The sequence below is a fragment of the Heloderma suspectum genome, chromosome 6 (assembly GCF_057233095.1).
Source record: "Heloderma suspectum isolate Gila_16-S chromosome 6, 16-S_ref, whole genome shotgun sequence".
Taxonomy (NCBI): Eukaryota; Metazoa; Chordata; class Lepidosauria; order Squamata; family Helodermatidae; genus Heloderma; species Heloderma suspectum.
Window position 1 is genome coordinate 88,254,328 of NC_139463.1, and position 26,190 is coordinate 88,280,517.

A 26,190-nucleotide genomic window follows, 5' to 3' on the forward strand; every position below is an offset into this window, starting at 1 on the left:
GCCATCTTGTAATGTCCATGTGTAGAGTCACCCCTTGTGCTTTTGTAAAAGAGTGTTTGCTATAAACAGAGTGTTCTCGTGGCAAAACTCTATTAGCCTTTTTCCTGTTCATTTTGTACCCCAAGGCCATGCTTGCCTGTTATCCCGGTGATTTCTTGACTTTCTATTTTAGCATTCCAATCCCCTATGATGAAAAGGACATCATTTTTGGTGTTAGTTCTAGAAGGTGTTCTAGGTCTTCATAGAACTGATCAACCTCAGCTTCTTCAGCCTAAGTGGTTGGGGCTAGGGATGTACAAATCAATAACCTGTTCCAGTCAGAGCAACCACTGGGGGGGAGGCGCTCCATCCCTCCCCCTGGAATCCTCGATGGGGGGAGGTGCTCCATCCCTCCCCCTGGAATCCTCAATGAGGGGGAGGCGATCCAGTCCTCCCCCCCCCGGAATCCTCGACGGCCGGCTCTGCTCTGCGGCCAGGCCGTGGAGGAGCTGGCCAGGGCTGTCTGCAGCCAGATTTCTGGGTGCAGACAGGCTGCTGCAGATGCAAATGGTGACTGCCGTAGTGGCCGCCATTTGCATCCAGCCAGGCAGCCGTGATAGGCTACGTAAGAATTTATGTAGCCTATCACGGCTAACACCCCCCCAAAAAAACCCAGCGTACTCAAATGGTGGCGGCTACAGGGGCTGCCATTTGCGTTCATATTTTTTGCGCCCACTACGCTATTTGTGGTTCCCTATTTTTCCTGCCATAATTGCCTACGTAAATATTTACGTAGGCTAGAACGGCAAAAAATATAGAACACAAATGCCGGCGGCCGTAGCTGCCGCCATTAGCGTATGCTGTTTTTTTGGGGGGGGGTTAACCGTGATAGGCTACGTGAATTCTTACAAAACCTAGTACAGCTCGAAGGATGGCAATGGCGGCCATAGCAGCCCGGCAGCAGCCGGCCAGGGGACCAGTCGCCACTGCCGGAAATGCCACTGCCGAATCTGTCGCATCAGCTCCAGGTAAGTGCCGTCCCGGGGGATTCCGTGGTGGGGGGTGGGGGAGCAGGAGGCCATTCCACCATGGATTCTGGTGGGCCGGATTCTACAGAATCCTGCCTCACTGGAATCTGTGGTGGAATTCTCCGCCATCCCTAGTTGGGGCACAGACTTGAATTACTGTGATGTTGAATGGTTTGCTTTGGATTCGTACTGAGATCATTCTATTGCATTTGAGATTGGACCCCAGTACTGCTTTTCCCACCCTTTTATTGACTTTGAATGCTACTCCATTTAATACACACATTTTGAGGTGAAACTACTGATTTTGACAGTCTTTCACTGTCTTTCACATTCATTTTGCCCTTGTTATTTGCCCTCTAATGTTCAGTTCAGGCCTGAACAAAAGGATGTAGCATTTGGGAAAAAAGATGCAAGAAAGTATGCCAGCGCTGGAAGTTAGGATAGAGAAGATCTCCACAGCCACTAAATATTTCCCTTTGGTGCTCAGATAGGCTGGAACAAAGGAGAGCCAAACACTACAAAAGACCAACATGCTGAAAGTGATAAATTTGGCCTCATTGAAACTGTCTGGCAACTTCCTGGCTGAGAAAGCTACTGTGAAGCTGACAATGGCCAGAAAGCCCATGTAGCCCACAACGGAGTAGAACATGATGGTAGAACCTTCATTACATTCTGCTATAATGTCTCTATTCAGTGAATGACTGTCCATATCTGGGAATGGAGGAAATGTACTTAGCCAAATTATACAAATTCCTGCTTGAATAAAGGAGCAGGAACTGATTATCAAATTTTCAACCCTTTTTCCGATCCATTTCCTCATTCTGGATCCTGGCTTGGTGGCCATAAAAGCCAGAACCACAGTAATGGTTTTTGCCAAAAGAGCAGAAAGAGCAACTGAGAAGATGATGCCAAAAGCTGTTTGCCGGAGGAGGCAGGCAATCTGCTTTGGCTCTCCAATGAACAGTAATGAGCAGAGAAAGCAAAGAAGGAGGGAGATGAGCAGGATGTAGGTGAGGCTCCGGTTGTTGGCTCTTACGATGGGAGTGTCCTGGTGCTTCACAAAGGTTCCAAGGACCAAACCTGTGGTCAGAGCAAGAGCAACAGCAGTCAAAGCCAAAGTGATCCCCAAGGGTTCCTGATAGGAGAGATAGCTTATAACCTTGGGAATGCATTGATTTTGTTCTAGATTGGAATAGTGAAGTCCTGAACATTCAATGCAGTAATCCATATCTGGAAGGAAAAAACAGTGCTTTTATATCAGTGATAGAGAGCTGCCATCTAGCAAGATGGCAGAGACCTTAAAGCAACAGTGTAGAATAATTCAAAGATCCTGTACTTATCAGATAGCACTGCCCACATATATCTGCATTAATCTATATCTAGAAAGCAAAGATATATATAACAAAATAAGCCTTTACTATGAGAGAGCACATGGTAGGGATGTCAGAGAATTCCGCCACGGATCTCGGTGAGATCGAATACCACGGATCTCGGTGAGTGCATTCGACTCCCCGAAATCTTTTGTGGAATGAGGTCCCCGCCCCCCCAACCCACGAAAGGCACGCAAAATGGAGCACTTAGCTGCTGCCGTCCGCGTTACCTTGCCGTCCGCATTACTTACCTTGCGGCCGCCATTCGCTTCTTCATCATAGCCGTGATAGGCTACGTAAGTATTTACTTAGCCTATCACGGCAAGCCAAAAAAACAACAACAACAGCGTATGCAAAGATTTACGTAGGCTATTACGGTGAAAAAAGGGGAATGCAAATAGCGTAGTGGGCGCCATTTGCATTCCTTTTTTCCCTGCTGTTTTAGCCTATGTAAATATTTACGTAAGCTATTATGGTAAAAAAAAAAAAAAAAAGGAACCCAAATAGTGCCCACTACGCTATTTACGTTCTCCTTTTTCTCGCTGTAATAGCCTACGTAAATATTTATGTTGGCTAAAATGGCTAAAAATAGGGAACGCAAATGGCAGCTACCATAGCCACCGCCATTAGCGTACGCTGTTTTTCATCTTTTTTTTGGCTTGCCGTGATAGGCTACGTAAATACTTACATAGCCTATCACAGCAGCTTAGCTGGAGGCAAATGGCAGCTGCTACGGTGGCCGCCATTTGTGTCTCCAGCAGCCCATCCGCGGCTGGAATTCCGGCTGCGGAAGGCCCTGGCCAGTGGACCTGTGGAGCCACTGCGGAGCGGAGCCGGCCCACAGATGATTCCAGGGGGAGGGACGGAGCGCCTGCCCCCCACCGCAAATCCAACTGCGAAAAGGTAAGTGACTTTCGTACATCCCTAGAACATGGTGCTTTGTGGTGTATCATGTAGTGAATGAACTGTGAGCCAGGACCTCTGTGTTTAAATCTGACGGGAATCTCACCTGGAAACTACACGCGCGCACACACCCTGACAATCTCTAGCGGCACAGTCGGCCTCAGCACGTGCCATGCCACTGCCTGACTTAAGCAAACAAAGACTTTCCCATCAGGCTGCCACCTGTGCACCTGCCCCTGTTGAAACTACCAGTCATTTTTAACATCTTCCACCCTACCATCTTCGATTCTGGCAGTAGCAGCCACAGAATCCTATTGTAGAATCTTAGCTCCCACTCAGAGTGTCAGTCAAAGCAGAGGACAACTGCCATTTCAAATCCTCTGAAATGCAATACCCAATATGACAGAAGCTGGAACTCCACTCTAAAGTAAGATGTCAGTGGTGGCTGAACCTGAGTTGGGCAGGCAGTTGTGGGGGAAGTTGGCAGGGCATGGTCATTTCACCACCCATCTCCATTTGCCACCTGAGGCAGGTGGCTTACCGAACCTGATGGTAGGGCTGGTCTTGGGTGTTGTGTTTACCTGGGTTTTCTATTGGAAGGCAGGCACTGGAGGATTATGGAATTTTGCAATATTTGAGTTTATTTACAAATAGGCAGGCTGAACATAGTTGGAGAAAACACTGCAATAGCAACCCTGCCTTTTCCACATCAGATCTCCAGACAGGAGATATAATCCTTGGATGCATCCTTCTTTTTGTGTCCCAAATGTTCTTGTACTTTTACCCATTCACACCAAGCTTGTGCCCTCCTTCTAGCTAGAGGGGGTGAATACGGATAAGTTACCTTCTCCAACCAACTCCATGGATTTTCTTTAAATTCATTGGATTTTCTTTAAATTCCATAACAGAAGATGGGCCTGAAAACTTTGCCACTGACTATTATGGAACATTTTTAGTCATTCTGGCCCCATGAATCTTCTCCAGTCGAGCTCCTCAGAAACATAGAACAATCTGTCTGTCTGTCTGTCTGTCTGTCTGTCTATCATCCATCCATTAGATCTGTATATAGTAAAATTTTCGCAAACACTATATTCATTCTTCCTGGCATCTAGCAACCTATATAGAATGCTTGCTTTCCTTCCTTCCTTCCTTCCTTCCATCCTTCCTTCCTTCCTTCCTTCTCTTTCTTTCTTTCTTTCTTTCTTTCTTTCTTTCTTTCTTGTTTGAGAAAACATTTAAACATAGAGAAGTTAGAATTTTGTGACTGACATAGATTCAGAAACAGCTATCATGATCCAAAGCATGCAACTTTATTTGATGACACATTACCATGTTCTTTGTCAGCAGCTGCTTATAAATACTTCTTTCTTCCTTCATAGAATCATAGAATAGTAGGGTTGGAAGGGGCCTATAAGACCGTCGAGTCCAACCCCCTGCTCAATGCAGGAATCTAAGTCAAAGCATCCCTGATAGATGGCTGTCCAGCTCCATCTTGAATGCCTCCAGTGTGGGAGACCCCACTACCTCCCTAGGTAATTGGTTCCATTGTCTCATTGCTCTAACAGTCAAGACATTTTCCTGATGTTCAGCCAGAATCTGGCTTCCTGTCACTTCAGCCCATTCTTCCATGGCCTGCACTCTGGGATGGTTGGGAAGAGATCCTGCCCTCTCTCTCTGTGACAACCTTTCAAGGACTTGAACAGCTCTATCACATCTCCCTTTAGTCTTCTCTTCTCAAGGCTAAACATGCCTAGTTCTTTCAATCTCTCCTCAGGGCTTTCTTTCCAGTCCCCTGATTTCTTTGTTGTCCTCCTCTGAACCCTCTCCAGTTTGTCTGCATCCTTCTTAAAGTGTGGCACCCAGAACGGGATACAGTACTCCAGATGAGGCCTAACCAGTGCTGAGGAGAGGGGACTAGTACTTTCCTTTACCTATGAAGGAGAATTCCAACTAAAACAAACCAACAGCAATCCAATGTTTAGAGTGTCAAAATGTGTGACCAAGCATAACTAGGCCTGCATAAAACAGAGAGGTTTCCATCCTTCTGTAAGAAGTGTTGTACCTCTAGCCTGATATTCAAGGGCCAGTAATGTGTTCCTACTCCTTCCAGACCAAAGGCCATGCTCATTTTCATTATATCTGTTTTGCTGGATATGATATGATATGATATGATATGATATGTAGCATGCTTGACTCCTACCGTTCTGATTAGAAATCTTCCCTTGAGGACATGGGGCACAATCATAACAGCAAAAAGGCTCCCCTTCCTTCTTTTTCCTGATGTAACCAGGATGGCAGTTGTCATTACATGCAGAAATGGGCAGCACCTAACAAAACAGAAACATCAGTGGAGAATGGTTAGGACTGAGAAAAATAGATTTTGATAGGTGCCATTTCTCTTTTGCATATAAAGAAACATGGTGTTCCAAATGGGGTAGATTTTACTGATTGATTGATAATACTTGTATACCATTTGATATAATAAAATCTCTAAGCAGATGACATACAAAAGTATTTAAATCACCGTCAAATAAGGGATGTCAGAGAAATCCGCTGCGGATCGGGGCCACTTACTTCTGCTCCAGGAGGATTGGAGGTGGAACAGCACTCAGCTGCTTCTTGCCAGCCAGAGCCATTCGCCTCCTCCCTGTCAGTGCCCATTGCCATATCTTTTCTTTAAAAATAAAAATAAAAAATGGCGATCGGCAGGATGTGCCCATAGACTTAGATGCAAATAGAGTCATGACTCTTGCGTCTGAGTCTATGCGTGACCTCCCTGTTTTGCCACCCTATCTCTTTTTTGACTATTTTTTTAAAAAGCCAACAGAACCTGCACAAAACAACCTATGATTTGCAAGTGACAAAGTGATAATGGCAGATATATACTTGTGTCAGCGCACATGCATCAGCAGTACAAGGAAGGAGAGAGCCTTTGCGGGTTAATATTTAAAGGTTTGTTAAGAAAGCCTGAGCTTGAAAAGTGTCGGTGTCTGTGTGTGTGTGTGAGAGAGAGAGAGAGAGAGAGAGTGAGAGAGGTGGATGGGTTTTGACAAAATGTATCTGGAGTTATTAGAGGACTTAGGAGCCATCTGTTTGAATCTGAAGCCCTCTTCCTGCTTTACCTGATGGTGTGGAGGCCTGATGTGGGCAGGGGTACATGGGCACATATGTAAGCTCTCTGCCCAATGTAAGCTCTCTGCCCAATGGGTAAGCTCTCTGTCCAATAGGGATGGCGGAGAATTTCGCCATGGATTTCAGTGAGGCCGAATGCACTGGCATTCGGCCCCCCGAAATCCATGGTGGAACAGCCTGACACCCCCCTCACCCCCCGCGGATCCCCGCCGGGATGAGACTTACCTGGGCCGGACGTTCTGGACGGCGAAGGCTCAGAGGCGGCGGCGGCGGCGGCGGCGGTGGCGGCTGGTCTTCTGACTGGCTGCTGCAGCTGCCATTTGCAGTCTTGTCTTTTTTGTTTTTTACCTAGACATGATAGTCTATGTAAAGACTTGTGTAGCCTATCATGTCTGCGGTAAAAAACAAAAACAAAACCGCGTACGCAAATGGCGGCGGCTATGGCGGCCACCATTTGCGTTCCTTATTTTTCACCATTTTAATCTACATAAATATTTACGTAGGCTAAAAGGGCAAATCAGAAAGGAACACAAGTAGCGCTCACTACGCTATTTGCATTCCCCCTTTTTTTTCCGCTGTAGTATTCTAAGTAAATATTTACGTAGACTAAAACGGCAAAAAATAAGGAAAGAAAAAGGCGGCCACCATAGCAGCCAGCATTTGTGTATGGTTTTTTTTTTTTTTGCTGTGATAGGCTACGTAAATATTTACGTAGCCTATCATGGTGAAATACAGGGACGCAAACGGCGGTGGCTACGGCAGCCACCATTTGTGTCCCTGCTGCCCAGGGGCCGGATGTCCGGCTGCAGGTGGAGCCGGCCAGCGGCTCTGCGGAATCCCTGTGAAGCACAGCCGGCCAGGCAGGACTCCGGGGGGAGGGACGGAGCGCCTCCCCCATTGTCAAGGATTCCGGGGGGAGGGACGGAGCGCCTCCCCCCCCACCGCGAAGCAGATCCGTGAAATGGTAAGTGACTTTCATACATCCCTACACAAAGGTCAGAAAAAGTCTATGTAAGCACATTCCTTTTTGGCAATGTAAAGTAGGGATGTACGAAAATCACTTACCTGTCACGAAATTTGATTCGTGGTGGCGCTCCGTCCCTCCCCCTGAAATTCTGGCCGGGGGGGAAGCACCCGTCCCTCCGCCCTGAAATTCTGACCGGGGGGGAGGCGCCCCGTCCCTCCCGCCACGAATCCTGACCGGCTGGGAATGCAAAAGGCGGCGGCCGTAGCCACTGCTGTTTGCGTCCCTGCAGTCAGCCGTGATAGGCTACGTAAATGTAGCTACGTAGCCTACCACGGCTGAGTAAAAAAACAAAAACAAAACTTAAAACTTAAATGTTTACATAGACTAGACATGCCAAAATAAGGAATGCAAAAGGTGGCGCCGCCATTTGCGTACGTGCAGTTTTTTTTTTTTTACTCAGCCATGATAGGCTATGTAAACATTTATGTAGCCTATCACGTTTTTTTGTTTTGTTTTTTTTTATACTGGAAATGGCGGTGGCGGCAGCCAGTCGGAAGACCGGCCGCTGCAGCCGTTGGAGCCGCTGCCGCCAGGGAGATTCGCCCAAGGTAAGTCCCGTCCCGGGTGGGGGGCGGGGGGGGTGGCAGACCGTTTCACCACCAATTCAGCCTCCTCAAGATTCGTGGCGAAATACTCTGACATCCCTAATGTAAAATGGAGTCCAGGTGGCCTGATTCAGATTCCAACCACAGCAGGGGGGAGCACAGTTTTAAAGTCCCCTAAGCACCCCTCATGCTAGGATCCCTAGCATGAGAAAATCACACCAGCTAAAGGTAGGATTAAGGTTTATGAAGGTAAAAATAAAGGGGTAGAGGGAAGGGGAGGAATGGAAGTAGCAAGTTGCAGAAGAGCATACAGGGCCAAATTGATTAAACATACACAGAGAGCTTTATAACCGCACACCCAAATGAAATAATAAAGCTGTCTAGCCTATCTTAACATACCTAAGTATGGCTCTCCCAGGATAGCACCCAGCTGTCAGGAGGTCCAGAACCAGCAGGATGAAGGGAGACACCATGCCTCTGTCTAAGCCCTCTTTTAAAGTCCAGCCCTGGCAACCCAGGGCAGATTTTCCTCTAGCCAAGCACTGGTTCATCCCCTGGCTGGATGGCCCTTGCATCCAAGAGGCTGGAACTCCCCACCAAACCCAGTTGTTGTCACTCCCCAATTAACAGGGATGGCACCTGGCCCTGAGAAAAGGGCCGAGCCGCCTCTAGATAACATACAGTACTATCCCAGGTGGTTGTATTGCATTAGACAGGACAACATGGCCTAATCTCATGATGGAAAACAGGCCATCCTTCTGGACAGCCATCGATTTCCTTGCAAAACCATTTGACAACACTGAGCTACTTTCAGCATTCTAGCTTCAGGATGACACTGAGCATGCATGACACAGCTTTGCCAGCATTTGACGCCATTGTCTATAATGGGACAGAAAAAACCTTAATATTTTTTGAACAACTGCTCAGATCATTGCCAAACCACTGAAAGGCATACCTCTCCAACAAGCAAGAATAAGGTACATCTGGAGTTTTCACCAAAATTTGAAAGAAATGTATGATAAGTAGGGATGGCGGAGAATTCCACCATGGGTTCCAGTGAGGCCAAATGCAGTCACATTCGTCCCCCCGGAATCCGTGGCAGAACGGCTTCCTGCACCCCGCCCACCCTGCGGAACTCCCCGGGATGAAGCTTACCTGTGGCGGCAGCTTCGGCGGCGGTGCGGCAGTGGTGGCACCGCAGCAGTGGTGGCGGAAGGTGTGGCGGCAGGCGTGGAGGAAGGTGCGGCGGCGGGGGAGGCAGGGGCAGCAGCGATGGGCGGCAGCGGAAGGTGCGGCAGGTGCAGCATTGGCGGGGGCGATGGCGGGAGCAGCAGTTGCGGCGGAGGCAGGGACGGGGGCAGCTGATCTCCTGGCTGGCTGCAGCTGGGCGCAGCGAACGCAAATGGCGGATATGGCGGCTGCCATTTACGTTCGCTATTTATAGCTGTTCTAGCCTACATAAATATTTATGTAGGCTAAAAGGGCGAAAAATAGTGATGGCGGCCGCTGTAGCCGCCGCCATTTGCGTACGCGTTTTTTTTTACTTTGCCATGATAGGCTACGTAAATATTTATGTAGCCTATCACTGTTAAGTACAGGGACGCAAACGGCGGTGGCTACGGCCACTGCCATTTGCGTCCCTGCTGCCCAGCAGCCGGATGTCCCCGTGCAGAATCCCCACGGAGCGGAGCCAGCTGGGCAGGATTCCGCAGGGAGGGATGGAGCGTCTCCCCCCCTTCAAGGATTCCGGGGTGAGGGAAGGCACGCCTCCCCACCACCGTGAAGCAGATCCGCGAAACGGTGACTTTTGTACATCCCTAATGATAAGCCATGCTGGAGCTGGAGAAAAAAGTATAAATGTGCCCATCTTAAGCACTATTTAAGGTGTAGGAGAATTCTGCCATGGATTCTAGTGAATTTGCCCCCCTGCAATCCGTGGCGGAAGGGAGCAACCCGCCCCACCACCACGTAAAATCCCCCGGAACGGAGCCTACCTGGCTGCGGCTCCAGTGGCGGTGGCGGCAGCAGCGGCTTCACCCGCTGCCAGGCTGCAGCCACAAATGGCAGCCGCTACGTCGGCTGCCATTTGCATCCCTGCCAAACCGTGATAGGCTACGTAAGTATCTATGTAGCATATCACGGCTCAGAGCAGGGACGCAAATGAAGGGCTGCTACACCATTTGTGTCCCTCCTCTGAGCCGTGATAGGCTACGTGAATATTTACGTAGCCTATCACGGCAAAAGCGGGGATGCAAATGGCGGCCGCTATGCCATTTGCCTCCCCAGTCTGAGCCGTGATAGGCTACGTAAATATTTACGCAGCCTATCACGGCTCAGAGAAGGGATGCAAATGGCAGCCGATACACCGGCCACCATTGTGTCCACAGACCTGCCGCAGCTGGATGCCTGGCTGCGGATGAACCCGGCTGGTGGCTCCACCGAGTTGCCATAGGCCAAAGCCAGCCTGGGAGGATTTTGGGGGAAGGGACGTCGAGCCTACCCCCCACCGCAGATGCCCCGGACGAAACAGATACATGTTTTCGTACATCCCTAAAATGTGCTCAACTTAAGCACAATTTAACAGGCTGTACCAGTGGCAATTTTTCAGATTGATTTGAATGCCTGTACAATTGTAGTAGGGATGTACGAAAGTCACTTACCTTTCGCACCTTGGCTTCGCAGTGGGGGAGGCGCTTCACTTCTCCCCCCGAAGTTCAGGCGAGGGGGGGGAGGCATCCCACCTCACCTGGCCAAAATTCAGGCTGGGGGCGGAGGCGCCCCGCCTCGCCCGGCCGAAATTCAGGCCGGGGGGGGAGGCGCCCCGCCTGGCCTGGCCGAAATTCAGGCCGGGGAGAAGCACCCCGTCTCCCCGGCCACGAAAGAAAAAGTAAAACAAAACAAAACAAAACAAACCCCGTGATAGGCTATGTAACGATTAATGTAGCCTATCATGGCTAGATTTCCAAAGTCAGCCATGATAGTCTACGTTAATCATCATGTAGTCTATCACGGGTGGCTTTGGGAAGAAAAAAAAAACGCGTACGCAAATGGCGGCGGCCCATGGGCGCCGCCATTTGCGTTCCTTATTTTGGCACGTCTAGTCTACGTAAAGATTTACGTAGACTATGGCGAAAATAAGGGAACGCTATTTGCATTGCCCTTATTTTCGCTGTAGTCTACGCAAATCTTTACGTAGACTAGACGTGCCAAAATAAGGAACACAAATGGCGGCGCCCATGGGCCGCCGCCATTTACGTACTCAATTTTTTTTCCCCAAAGTCACCCGTGATAGGCTACGTGATGATTTACGTAGCCTATCACAGCTGACTTTGGAAATCTAGCCGTGATAGGCTACGTAAATCGTCACGTAGCCTATCATGGCTGTGTGTTTGTTTGTTTGTTTGTTTTTACTTTTTTATTTTGTAATGGCAGCGGCGGCAGCCGGTCGGGAGAACGGCCGCTGCCCCTACTCTTGATGAAACCTGGCCGAACTGCCGCTGGGACCCGCCACCGAGAGGGACATTCGCTGAAGGTAAGTCCCATCCTGGGGGGGGGGCGGGGGGCCAGCGGAGAATTTCCCCAACACTTTCGGGGGGCCGAATGCCTCGGCGCTTGGCCTCCTGAAGATTCCTAAATTCTAGACCTCATAAGTAGGGATGTCAGAGAATTCTGCCACGGACTTCAGTGAGGCTGGATTCTTTAGAATACAGTGCCCTGGAATCCATGGCGGAACGGCCTCCCCCCCCGCCACCCCACGGAATCCCCTTGGGATGGAGCTTACCTAGCAGCGGTGGTGGTGGCGGCAGCAGCAGCAGGTCCGGCTTGTCTCCAGGTCACTGCCGTGCTGCTGTGGCCACCATTTGAATGGCTGGCTTTGTTGACATAGTATTTACATAGTATTTACATAGCCTATCGCAGTAAAGAGCATGGGTGCAAATGGCGGTCGCTACCCCATTCGCTACCTGCTCTTTGCCATTTGTGTCCCTGCCTTTTGCCATGATATGCTACGTAAATACTTACACTATGCCTATCATGGCTTACTGCAAGGAGCTTACTGCTTACTGCAAGGAGCCACTGTGGAGTGGAGCCGGCGGGGGAGGATTTTGGGGGGAGGGACGGAGTGCCTCCCCCCCACCATGGATGCCCCGGAACGGAGCCAGGTAAGACTGTCATGCATCCCTACTCATAAGGAAGAATACAGATGCTTGGTTTCCAGCTGAACTGGTGTCACTGGTAGAAGCAACACAATTATGATTCTTATACTGGTGGAACCTCTGTGTGTGTGTGTGCCTAAGCTAAAGGGGAACTCCCACACCGCTTTAATTCCTTTGTAGTTCTACTGTTGTGCCCCACCTATGTATGCTGAACATGACAGATGATGTCAAATAAGTTTAAACAAACAATTCGTGCTCCATCTTGCGTGCTTTCTTCTGTCTCACCTGGTCGAACATCCTGGGCCACACAATGCTTTTATCATGGACTGTTAACCTTTTTCCAGGAGGGGCTACTGGATTGAACATTCCCACTTTAACTCTCACAAAAGACTGATTGGGGAAAATTATCCAGTTTGTAACGTCAAATCCCATGACTGTATCTCCATTTTCATCGAACTGTATTGTCTCTCCTGCACTGTTGTTGAATAAGATGCTCCTTAGAAAGGGATGGAGCTAAATTCAAAGAGGAAAAGATACTAATGGACAACCAAGTATTCTCACAATTACATTGACAAGTAGCTATCTTAGATATGTGGAGCTTATTTTGGATATGTCTCGCTCCTGCTTCCTAAATGCTTTAAGTTCTGTGTCTGGACAGATGCAAACTCTTTCCTTTGAGGGAAACTGGGGTTTTCTGCCCCAGTTCCTAACTATGTAGAAAAAAGAGATTTGTGGCAGACCATTTTGGGTAACTGGGGGTTGAGGCATGTCCTCCTTCTCCATTCTGTTTTGTGATCCTCCAGAAAAATACGTTACTCACAGAAATGGAGAGGAGACAATGAGTCATCAAACAGTATAGGTTATTGGAAAGGATGTGCGCGCGTGTGTGTGTGTATACACACACATACATCACACATACGGGTGTGTTAAATATGCAGACAACTCTAATATAAAAATAAAAACAAAGTTTTAATAAAATATTACAAACAAGGTTAAAAACATATATAAACAGTCCTCAAGTATACCCTACATACCTGTTATTATAATTGGTATCTATACCAGGCTATACAAATTTTGTAATGCCCCTATTCCATACGTGTTCATAGATCTCTTTAATCTGTTTGTAATATTTTATAAAAACTTTGGTTTTTAAATTTTATATTAGAATTGATGTTTAACACAGACACACACACACACACACGCACTCACACGCACACACTTTCCTATAGCCTCTACCATTTGGTGGTTTTTGTGTGGTTTAGGATATTACCTTTTCCCTGCGAGGAGGCAATGAGTGACATGATCTCTCTTTCCTCTAACCCTTAACGCTAACAACTCATATACTGTGCCTTTAAGAAAGGCTCCATTTGAGAAGCTGGGAAGAGGTACACATGTAGCTTTTGTGGCTTTTAATGTCTAGAGGACAGAATACATCTGGTACAGGCTTACCATCTCCACAGCCACTTCCCTTTCCCCCAAAATAAGAGATGTGCTTTTGATTGAAAATACCTCCCATGCAAGCACGTTCCATGGCTCCAGCTTTCTTCCAGACCCCCGTAATTTCTTTTTGGATCTTGAGACATGCATGAAATGTAGAGCATGTGCCACAGCAAGGGCAGCATTGTACACATTGTAACTGTAACCAGTCATACCCATTTCAAAGAAAGTTCCAGGGAGGCTCTCCAGTTTCTCCTCTCCACTGCAGTCTTTCTGGAATACTCCACTCTCAAAGGGTCTTTTCAATGAACAGTTGAAGGTCTTCTCCCAGAATATCTTCATAAAGCCATCTTCTTTTGCCCAGGAAGGATTTACACTCTGAAGAAATTGCCTGAATCCTAACGGTTCCTTTGAGTGAATTGCAAAGGATAGCATCCCATGGAGGGACTGTATGTCATGATGTGCTACTGCGGTGCTTTCTGTGAAATCCCAATATGTGGTCATAATCCATACCTTATTTATAGGTGAGTCCAGCACAGCCCTTTGAAGGAACAAGCTTATTTTAAATATAGATGTATGTGCGGTATCAGCAAGAAACACATTGGCTTTGGTTTCCATGAAAGCTGAATTTTCTCCCCATTCATTATACAACAACCCTGCCTTTTCACCACGTTTTTCAAAGTCTTGGAATTTTTCTATAAAGGCAACACAGATGCCTCCCTGTGAAAGCATTGGCAGTAATTTCCGCAAACGGCGTTCTCCATGGATATTATCTACAGTAAAGAGCCCAATCCATGTCCAGTTGAATTGCACAAGTAACTGGACAATCCCTTGGTACTGATGAGCATCGTTTGGGACCATCTGGTATAAATACCAGAATAGAGATTTGTCACCCCATGCTGGGGAAAAAGGTCCTGTAGTGAGCTGAAAGAGAAGGTAGATGTATTTTATGGATGGACAAGTAACTGGGCAATCCCAATGTACTGATGAGCCTCATTTGGGACTATCTGGTATTAAGAATGGAATCACAATTTGTCCCTCCATGCTAGGGAAAAAGGGCCAGAAGTGAGCTGAAATCATATGGATAAAAAGCTTCATGGATAAATGTGGGCTAGAACTCAAAAACCACAGGTTAAGTTTTAGATAAATGAAGTTCATAGAAATGTAAACAATTACAGCTGAGAAACAATTCAATGAAGTGGACCAAACTTGTTTAGCTAGACAATTCACATTCCTTTCTGGAATGCAGGGCTGGCTCACCCATGAAGCAGGGTGTGACATCTCTATCAGGGATGGAGCGGGAATAGCAGGAATTTGCACCACTCCACTTCTCTCCCCACCCCCATCTCTGCCCCCTCGGAACTCTTGTGAGACCCAGCTGAGCTCCTGCAAGACCTGCATGAACTCCTGCAAGTGACCCATAGACCCAACACAGTGGTGGCAAAGGGAAGGGGGACACGGTACAGGGAAAGGGAGTGGCATCCCCTCTATCTTGCATCAGTCCTGCTGGAATGCTTGGACCAGGGCCACCCAGAGGAATCTGGGGGCCTGGGGCAATGGAATTGAAGGGGGGGGCTGTCACACACCAAAATTACAATCCTTTTGAAAATATATATATATATATACTTGAAAGACCATAAATCCCATTAAAAATTCCCAGCTTCTCAAACAACTATAGCATCTCTCTCTCTCTCTCTCTCTCTCTCTCTCTCTCTCTATCTATCTATCTATCTCTCTATCTACCTATCTTATCTACCTATCTATCTTCAAGCAGTAAAAGGAGGAATTTACCCAGGAATGGGTGTTCTAAGGCAGCTTATCTATGACTGGAGGAAAGTGGGGGGAGGGGGGAACCCATTTCACACACAGGAAAACTGAGGCTGCAGGCAATTGAAGTCCATGCTGAGTATGGTTACATAATCACAGGGTTGAAAATAATAATTTTGTTGAAGACAGCAAATCAGCAAATATTCCACCATGAGGAACTTGGTTAGAAATATATGGTCTCAGGCATTACTTTGCACCACCAAAAGAAGGGAAAGAGTAAAAACAGACTGAGAAGCAACGCCTAGCACCGCAGAATGGAGGCCCATTAATTACTTAAGGCAAGTATAATGGAAGACAAAAAAGGCCCCAATTCAAAACCAGTTCCGATCACCCAGCCCATCTCCACCCCAATTTATCCAGTATAGTAACTTTTTATAGCAATTTCTAGCAGAGGCCACTTAAAGATTGTTTTTGAGTACTGGGGCAGGGAGTTGGGGGTGGGGGAGAGAGAGATGGTGTAAACAAGATGGGTACAAAGATTATTGTTGCAGTTTACAACCCAGCACCACCTATGGAGTTTTCTAGACACCCACAACAGAGACTGGAAAGATTTTTAAATGAAGAACATGACATTATAACTATGAAAAAATAAATAGTGATGGTCTGCTCTCTCTCTCTCTCTCTCTCTCTCTCTCTCTCCCCCCTCCACTTTCTACACGTGAAGAAGGGTAGAGTGGAAATAAAGCAGATGCTGTGCCTCAGTCACTCCATCCACTCCATTCAACTGGGCTGGGACCCCCCAACACACCCACAGTGGCTCTGATTGGCCACTCACTGGCCAGCCAGCCACCTCCATTTACTGGCCGGCCAGCCACCTACTCCATTTACTGGCCGGCCAGCCAGCCTCCTTCCTCTGTGCAGCCCTACCCCTATCATCCCAACCCACCCACCCCTTGTGGAGGGGAGGGTCCATCTTTGATTGGCCAGCTCACGCTAACGCCATTTTTTGTGGCGTTTCCCCTATCAATTAGGGGGGCTAGTCCTGCATGGTGCTGGGCACCAGGCAGACTCCAAAGCCTTTCTGGGCCAGGAAAAGGCCCTGGAGCAGCAGGAATGTTCTGAGGATGTGCAAGCATGTTTGTTTGTTTGTTTGTTTGTTTGTTTTTGTTTTAAAAAATGCTCTCCTTCCCTTGGCTCATGTGAATAGCGTGCATTTTGTTAAAATAAAATAAAATAAAATTGCTCTTGTCTGGGGAGGGGGCTGCTGCATGGGGGCCCAGGACAAACTGCCCCCTTTGCTCCCCCTGCCCCCAGCAGTCCTGGCTGGGGCAAATCAAAACATGTTCACCTGGAACCAAAATGATAGTAGAGTTGGCTCCAGGTGTCCCTCCCTGTAGCAAGGGCAGGGTGGGATGGCGGGGGAGATTGTATAAACCAGGTGACTTGACAGAAAAGCTCTTCTCTCTGGCCCACCCTTTCTAACTTCAGTTAGGGAAATTAGGGAGAGAGACAGTATTTTGGCAAGCTTATGTTACAGACCCTCAGTTCTTTAGCTTCTCGGTCTTTAAGGCATGAAGGTCTCTATAGATAGGTGCTTTTACCATTAATTGGACCTGAAAACAGATTGGCAGTTAATGCAGCTATTGAGGAGCAGGTGATTGGAATGTATTACAATAGCCCTGACTCATCTGCTCTGGTTTCCTGCTCACCTCGGAGCCCAAAGTGCTGGTTTGACCTACGCAGCTCTTCATGGCCTGGTGTCTTGGGATTTCATGAAACACGGATTCCCTTATGTGCTTACCCATGGCCAATGAGGCCTGGGTTTGCCTGTCCCCTTTTCCAGAGCTTTGTAGGCTGGCCACTAGGGAGAGGAACATTCTTGGAGATGCCACCTGGGTATGTAGTGCCTTCCCAAGGGAAGATCACCTCCTAACAAAATTGTATTCCTTTCAGTTACAGGTTAAGACTTTTGCTGTTCTCATTTCTGCTCCCCAGGCTTTTAATCTATGATATTCAATCCCCATGACACTTTCTGAGGTTCGAGGGTCTGCATTTATTAAGGGGTCTTAGCTCTTCATTTCTGCTGTATTATATTATGTTGCCATTTGTGCTGCTTTTTATTGTGCTGGCTGTGTGTTCTATTGATTTTATATTGTTTGCCGCTGCCTTTTATTGATTGGCATCTCATGAATATAAATACAAATAAATATAAATTTATTTTATATTTATTAAATATAATATTTAATATTAAATGGCTTTTACTTGTCCTTTGTGAGCACAAGGTGACATCTGAGTCTCAACACACAAAATAACTCGTTTGAGTGCAGTTTTCTGATCCAGCAAAAACGTATTCCTCTTCTCTTCGCTCTCACTCTGCCAGCCATTTCCCCATCCCTTTTTCTCTCACAGTCACACCCTAGATCTCTACCTAAACTCTGACTGGGTTTGCACAACATGCTAATCCACACTCAGTGATTGAGTGTGGGCTGTTGTTGAACCATGGGTTGTTGGTTGAACCATGGGATATTTCTGCCATTTGGGGATGAAGAAGCCAGCTCAGGTCTACAAACCTACCTGTGGAACCTTGTAAGTCTCCAAGATTGTGCTTATCTCAAGAGAGATGAGAGAGTAAATTCCCCCAATGATGGCTATCAGATTGTTCTGCACGTCACACTTGTAGTTGGGATGAAATCTCTGCATTGTAGAAAGCAGACTAAGGGTGCCCATGTAGGTCATCTGTGGGTTGTAGAAGCTCTCATGGATGCGAAACCCAAGTGTGATATTAAGCAGGATGGTGGGATTTTCGTTGACCTCCTTTACAGCGAAAACCAAGGCTAAGATATGCTGGTAGTTCTTTGACATCACACTGTAATGAAAGATACACACCAAGTCATAAAAAGATCACAATACCTGAAGCATTTTAGATGCTTCAGGTAAGAGATGGGAGTACCAGACCACCTTACCTGTCTCCTCAGAAACCTGTATGAGGACCAAGAAGCAACAGTAAGAACCAGACATGGAACAACCGATTGGTTCAAAATTGGGAAAGGATTACGACAAGGCTGCATATTGTCGCCCTGCTTATTTAACTTATATGCAGAGTACATCATGAGAAATGCCGGGTTGGATGAATCACATGTCGGAATTAAGATTGCTGGAAGAATTATCAAGAACCTCAGATACGCAGACGATACCACCCTAATGGCAGAAAGCGAAGAGGATCTCAAGAGCCTCTTGTTGAGGGTGAAAGTGGAGAGTGCAAAAGCTGGTTTGAAACTCCACATTAAAAAAAAATGAAGATCATGGCATCTGGCCCCATCACTTCCTGGCATATAGAAGGGGAAGAAATGGAAGCAGTGACAGATTTTATTTTCTTGGTCTCCAAGATCACCGCAGATGGTGACTGTAGCCATGAAATTAAAAGACGCTTGCTCCTTGGGAGGAAAGCTGTGGCAAACCTAGACAGCATAGTAAGAAGCAGAGACATCACCTTTCTGACAAAGGTCTGCATAATCAAAGCTATGGTTTTCCCAGTAGCAACTTATGGCTGTGAGACGAAGGCTGAGTGCCGAAGAATCGATGCTTTCGAACTGTGGTGCTGGAGAAGACTCTTATGTGTCCCCTGGACTGCAAGGAGGTCAAATCGGTCAATCCTAAAGGAAATCAACCCTGAGTGCTCATTGGAAGGACAGATACTGAAGCTGAAGCTCAAATATTTTCGCCACAGAATGCGAAGAGAAAACTCCCTGGAAAAGACCCTGATGCTGGGAAAGACTGAAGGCAAAAGGAGAAGGGGATGGCAGAGGAGGAGATGGCTAGATAGCATCACCGATGCAATGAATATGAACTTGAGCACACTCCGGGAGAGAGCGGAGGACAGGAAGGCCTGGTGTGCTATGGTCCATAGGGTCACGAAGAGTCGGACATGACTTAATGACTGAACAACAACAACTATTACGCTTTCCCCACTTTTCCTCATATGTGATGAATTTCTAGGTAGTACTTCCTGTTCTTGGTTTCCTCTGGATCAGAGGGCACCGGAGACTTTACTGGAATTTAAACAAGAAAATATTTTATGTACAATATACAGTTCATTCGGATATAGGTGGATCCAAGAAGACTTTGTTGAAAGTAGAAGTTCTGTCATCCCATATGAGGGCCTGAGGGAGAGGAGTGACATCCTTCAGCCCCTTCGCACTTTTCTCTTCCTGCCTGACTTTTTTCACAGTCATCTAATGTCTGTCACCCTAGTGTTAGCTCCAGGGCTGTGCTGTCACTTTCACAAACCACTCTGATGGATTTCTCAATAAAAAACACAGAGGAACCCACAATTTTCTGCTAACCATTAGCTCCCTTTGAAGAAACATCAGCCATCCATCTGAAGGTGTTAACCAAGGATCTGCCTAGGAAAGGAGATGATCAGCCAGCTGCTTTAATACCAAGTAAAGAAGAGTTTGCATTTGTAAAGTGATTTACAGTGTTTGCGTCTGCTTCATATACATTGTCCAAGGAATCCTTACAATGATCCTGTTATATAGACTTGAACCAGACACCAACTGAAAAGGCTTTCAAACAGGATTCAGCTAATTTAGAGAGCAATCCTATGCCCCTAGACAGCGTCTTGGGGGTCATAGGATTGTTCCATTTCTGGGATCTGACTTCAGAAACAGGGCTCCAACCTTGGAGCCCAGGAATTGTGTTCCCCCCTCCCCCTAGTAGCCAGTGTAGTTCTGGCTATGTCTCTGCACTCGGAAATGGAGCACAGAGATGGGGAAAAGGGGGGAAGTCCCTGGGCAGGGAGGGGAGGAGACTGGGGAAGCTGTGTTATGTTCAAAAAGACAAGCATTCATCAAAAGGCACTTCTTAACTTTGGCAAAGTATCATCGGCAGAGTGAGGGCGGGGAAATTCCGATCGATCCAAATGCACTCAAACCTCTGAAATAGTGTATCTATTTCGCGAACAGAAGTAAGTATTAAAACAAACACATTACTTTGGGGAAAATACTGTGGTAGCACAACTGCATTGTAGGCACCAGAAAAATAAACTATTTAAGCCTTCAGTAAAAACTTGGATTGTGGGCAGATGAGATGAGTTCTCATCGAGACTGGCTCATCACACTGCAATGAAAGTTACGCGCCATGTAATAAAATAATACAAATAGCTGAAGCATTTTAGACAGTTTGTTATAGCCATGATTAGCTCTGATGGGGCATTGGTTGCTCTCCTGAATTATGTGTAGAGCAGTATTCAAGATTGCATGACAGTATTTTAGCTCTCTGCTGCTCCTGGAAGTCTTCCTGTAATAACACAGTCCCTGGCATAACCCTTGAAAACAAAGTCAAAACTGAGTTATTAAACTGCTTGCACAGTAGAAGATATACGTGGAAGAAGAAGGAGGAGGACGAGGAGGAGGAGGACAACAACAACCTTGAGTTAACATCCATGGAGACGATTTGGTCAAATGCAAACTCTAATGTGGAATTGGCTTAAATACATCAGTTCTGACATTGCTACTGGGGTCTATGCCACAGGCAGTTCTATAATGCACATTGTCACCACCCTGCATGTCTTCCTATCAAAGAATACATAGCCAAAGTCATGGGGAAATGGTAGATATTAAGTCCTTTGAACATTTAAGAAAACAGATATTATGACACTTTCCCCACACAGTGGATTTCTATGTAGTGCTACCTGTTCTTGGTTTCCTATGGATCAGAAAGCGTTGGAGACTTACGGCATAGTTTTAAAAGAAAACATTTTATTTACAATATACAGTTGCCTGGGACTTGAGTAGAGGCAACAATGAATTTCTTGAAAGTAGAAATTCTGCCACCACATAGCAGGGCCTCTGGGAGAGAAGTGGGCAAGTGGCATCCTTCAGCCACCTCACAGTTCTCTTCTCCTGTCTGACATTTTTCATAGTCATCTAATGTCTGTCTATGTTAGCTACAGGGGTGTCACTTTCCCCAAGCTCTGATCAATTTCTCAGTAAAAGAAAACAAAAAACAACCCACAAAGACATATCATCTCCTAAGCATTAGCTGTTTCTTTATGAGCAGGTCAGCGTCACGTTTGTTCACTGCAAACGTTGATTGTCTGTTCAGGTAGAATTATACAACCATTTAAAAAGATCACGAGGAGAGATGCAGGGGGTGCAAAAGGAGTCCCAGCCACAATCCTTTCTACTTGTCAGCCAGGGAAGGAAACGGAACTCCAACCAAATGTGTTTGAAATACATCCAGTTAGCACTCACACACAGCACACAAGGAAGGACGGAGGCTAGATTTCATACATATTTAAGTGGGAAATTGCCAAGGAAATCCAACATAGTCACATTTGAATTCAAAAGCGAAAACTTCTCTAAAATGAGAGAACTGGTAAAAGGAAATTGAAAAGGGTGTCAAGAGGGTTAAATACCTACAAACTGCTTGGCTGTTACTTGAAACCAGAATAATAGAAGCTCAGCTAGAACGTATACCTCAGGGCAGGAAATGCAACACGAAGACCAAGAGGTCTAGGGCGTTCTTAAAGGAAAGAGTGCTTCCTTCAGGAAATGAAAGCCTTGGCCAAATGAGGAGAGTAAAAGGGAGCACAACCTTGTGCAAAGGAGTTGCAAGCAGATAATAAGAGATGCAAAAGAGCATTTTGAGGAGCATATTACTAATAGCATCAAGGCTACTGGAACCTGTCTTCCCAGAGCCAAGACACAACTCACAGTAAAATCTCTTACTTCAGTAATTCCAGTAATCGGCTATGAGCCTTTACAGTCCCAATAAAGATCCACAGTTAAGAAAGAGACCTAGGGGTTGTGGTGGACAGCCTTTTCAAAATGCTGTTGACCCAGTGTGCATCTGCAGTTGAAAAGGCACTTTCCGTCTTAGGCATCATTAGGAAACAGATCAAAAATAAAATTGCCAGTCTCATAGCCCCCGTGCACAATTATGTGTAAGAAGGAGCAAGTGCAGCAAGCAAGGAATCCTTATGTTGAGATGCATATTATGGCACCATAGTTTTCATTTCCCCTTCATGGATCACTGCCTTGTTGTGGCGAAGGGGCTTGCGTAACTCAGTGAAGCCATAAGCGATGCCGTGCAGGGCCACCCAAGACGAACAGTCATGCTGGAGAGTTCTGACAAAATGTGATCCACTGGAGAAGGAAATGGCAACCCACTCCAGTATTCTTGCCAAGAAAACCCCATGGAACGTATCACAAGGCTAAAAAATATGACGCCAGAAGATGAGCCCCTCAGGTCGGAAGGTGTCCAATATACTAATGGGGAAGAGGAGAAGGAATTTCCAAGTAGTGCAGAAAGAGTGAAGTGGGAAAAAACTAAGATCATGGCATCTGGCCCCATCACTTCCTGGCATATAGAAGAGGAAGAAATGGAAGCAGTGACAGACTTTATTTTCTTAAGCTTCAAGGTCACCGCAGACAGTGACTGTAGCCATTACTACATTACTACAAATTAAAAGATGCTTGCTCCTTGGGAGGAAAGCTATGGAACAGCTAGATAGCATAGTAAGAAGCAGAGACATCACCTTGCCGACAAAGGTCTGCATAATCAAAGCTACGGTTTTCCCAGTAGTAACATATGGCTGTGAGAGCTGGATGGCAGAGGATGAGATTGCTAGATAGCATCACCGATGCAATGAATATGGACTTGAGCACACTCCGGGAGAAAGCGGAGGACAGGAATGCCTGGTGCACTGTGGTCCATGGGGTCACGAAGAGTCGGACATGACTGAACAACAAAAGTTTTCATTTATTTCCTGTGTGGAAGCCCAGAAACATTAGATCGAATTCGTTACATACAGAAGTCCTTACATTAGTTGCTTCACGAATGCTGAAGATGGCTTTTCACTGAAAGTTGTAGGGGGGTAGAAGAAAGAGAACGTAGAAGCAATCTCTCCAACGACAAGGTCTCCCCTTTGATAAAATTCATGCCGACTAGTGATATGGTCACTTGCTCTGCATTTATGTGAAGGAGTCTTCATGCTGTGATGAACAGAGTCTGTCTTGCACATAAAATGAGGGAGCAGCCCTAGCAACCATACCAATGACATGAGCATTTGGCAGGCTGAAGTTCCCATCTTGACACATAGTTTACTTTTGTTCTCAAGAGAATTTGATATCTTGGAATCGCCTGTTCGTAACCTGCCTTGAATTGGAGCTGACCCTGTTGAAAATCTGCTATATTTCTATAAGAGGAGAACTACTCCAGTCCCCCAGTTTTAAATTGCAGAATGTTGAGAGGGGTTTTGTTACTACTTCATGCGGGTGTATATCGCTGTGGAATTTTTGATCCCCCCTCCTGTACTGATGCACCAAACAATATTGAGACATGGAAAAAGCGTTTGGAAAGGAGATCATCATCATCATCATCATCATCATCATTTTATATTTTTATACCACCCCGTAGCCAAAGCTCTCTGGTCCCGGTAGAGATGGTCCTAGTAGTTGCAGATGTTTCAAACTACAATAAATATTTCATCTTTATAGGAATCCCAGTCTGCAGCGCAGACATGGCTGAATGTTATCAGCCCTCTGTGGGACATTGGTTCTGGCACTTTGGCCCAGCTTTTATAAGGATGGCTTTATAAAATATCCCAGTGTTGTTGTTATGTTTTCTTGAGGCCCCTAGATATCCCTTGGGCTTAGTGAGGAGGACAGTTAATCAGAGACATGTTGATAATTATAGGGGAGAAAATGTGCTTTCCCTGTGCTGGCATTGTTGTGACACCTAGAGGAGCAGAACAGGGGAAGCGGCAGTGGGGGACATATGAGGTGCGTCCCACCTCTCTTTGTCCAGAGCAAGGGGAATATCAGCCGGCATCCTGCTCAGATTAGTGAGACCCAGAGAATATTGCTCATATCATTTCATAGACCCAGTATTTTTGACCCTAGACTCACAACATGGGGAATTGTGGATTGTTAGTAAGAGATGCACGGTATGTTGCTGTGAAAGAGTCTATAGTTTTATTAATCTCAGCTCTTATGAAACAAGGGTTTAAACAACTGTAGGCCAGTGAGGAAAAGAGCCAGACCATGGATTCCCTATGCCTGGGCAGACTGGCCTTGATACCCCACCATGAAATGGTTCTCAGTCGCAGTCCTGGGAAACAGTGGTTGTCCTGCAAAATATGTTAAAGGTTCTGTATGGTATACTAGAGATCATAGCTTCTAAAGCTGTCACAGAATACAGGCTGCTCACAAAATGGCAGCTCAAAATCTGCATAGCTACCCTTAACCTGCAAATCTATTGAAAGGGCTTGGGAGCAACTGGAGTAGCAGGCAGATCGGGTCTGGTTTAACACAAAGTTATCTAATTTTCATCCTACATGGTAAAATATTTGGAATTAAATTATCCAGGAATTGGTGGAGAAACTTCTAGAAGCCAGGCACTTTACTGCAAGGGGGTGTTGGGAAATGCTTGAGTTAGGAGACATTGGGATTCCCTGTATTAGAGGACCAAAACACACAGATACTACTGCAGGGTAACAAGAATCTCATGTCTTATGACAAAGCTCCTTGGAAGTGCATAAACATACTCACATCAGTATAATATAATGTAATGTAATGTAATATATAATATGATAAAATATATAAATCTGACCTCAATTGTGGATGTCTTGCACTTAGGGATGGATGGACCACTTACCTTCCATTCCGTCCTGTTTCCGCTGGGGGGGGGAGGCATTCTGTCCCTCCCCCCAGAATCCTCAACGGGGGAGAGGCGATCCAGTCCTCCCCCCCAGAATCATGCCCGGCTGGCTCCGCTCCACAGCCAAGCCATGGAGCTGCCAGCTGGCTCCGGCTACCCGCAGCCGGACATCCGTCCACTGGGCAGCCCTGCAGGGATGCAAATGGTGGCTGTTGTAGCTGCCGCCATTTGTGTCCCTGTATTTAGCCATGATAGGCTATGTAAATATTTATGTAGCCTATGACGGAAGGGGGAAAAAACACCCAGCGTACGCAAATGGCGTCGGCTACCACCATTTGCATATGCTGGTTTTTTTTCCCCATGCCATGATAGGCTATGTAAATACTTACTTAGCCTATCATGGCCTCCACAGGGATGCAAATGGCGTCCCTGCATTAGCTGTGATAGGCTACGTAAGTATTTATGTAGCCTATCATGGCTATGAAGAGGAACAGAATGGTGGCTGCAGGACGGATGCCATTCGCAAAGCAGCGCGGACGGGAGTATGTAAGTGCTCCATTTCGCGTGACTTTTGTGGGTTGGGGGTGGCGGGGAGTTCATCCCGTGCGCCTTTCCTGGGTTGGGGGGGCAGGGGCTTTGTTCCGCGATGGATTTCAGGGGGCCGAATGCACTGGCATTCAGCCTCACAGAGATCCGTCGCGGAATTCTCTGACATCCCTACTTGCTCTCTTTGGCCAAGCTCAGTCTGTGAGACCTGGCTGTGCTTCTGGAAGTCCAGTCATATGATATGAGCGATGTCCAAGGATTCTGCAGTTCTTTGGAAGGGTGAAGAACTAGTACTGACAAACAGGAACAACAAGACCCCAAAGGACTATGAGAATTGGTGGATGGCACAATAGAGACATGTGTCCCGTACTGTAGCTGCTGGCAGTAGAGTTGGTCTGTCCTGGATTGAGCTGCCTGCTGAAAGGGACTAGAGAGAACTGTATTACCCTGGCTACATTTAGCTGAAGGTCTGAGATGGAAGAAGTCAGTTTAAGGGCTGCTGAGGAGAACTGCAGCTGCTGGAGACAGGACTTGGAGCACAGGTTGCATAGCGAGAGTGGAGCCCAGCCTTCCCTAAACCACTTTGCTTTTGGAAAGAGGCAAATGGGAAAAAAGCAGTTATTCGGCTTTCTTTCAACC

General features: G+C 46.6%; 1 protein-coding gene across 1 annotated transcript; it reads right to left on the bottom strand.

The window, feature by feature from the left end:
• Positions 1-1,338: 1,338 nt before the first annotated feature.
• Positions 1,339-23,338, bottom strand: LOC146341747 (vomeronasal type-2 receptor 26-like). The gene is made up of 7 exons (XM_084807649.1): positions 23,169-23,338; positions 17,917-18,208; positions 17,052-17,234; positions 14,836-14,982; positions 12,424-12,651; positions 5,481-5,607; positions 1,339-2,237 (listed from the first exon to the last, which is right to left on the bottom strand). The coding sequence occupies exons 1-7, from the start codon at positions 23,336-23,338 to the stop codon at positions 1,339-1,341; spliced, it is 2,046 nt and encodes a 681-aa protein (XP_084663775.1).
• Between the last annotated feature and the right edge of the window lie 2,852 nt (positions 23,339-26,190).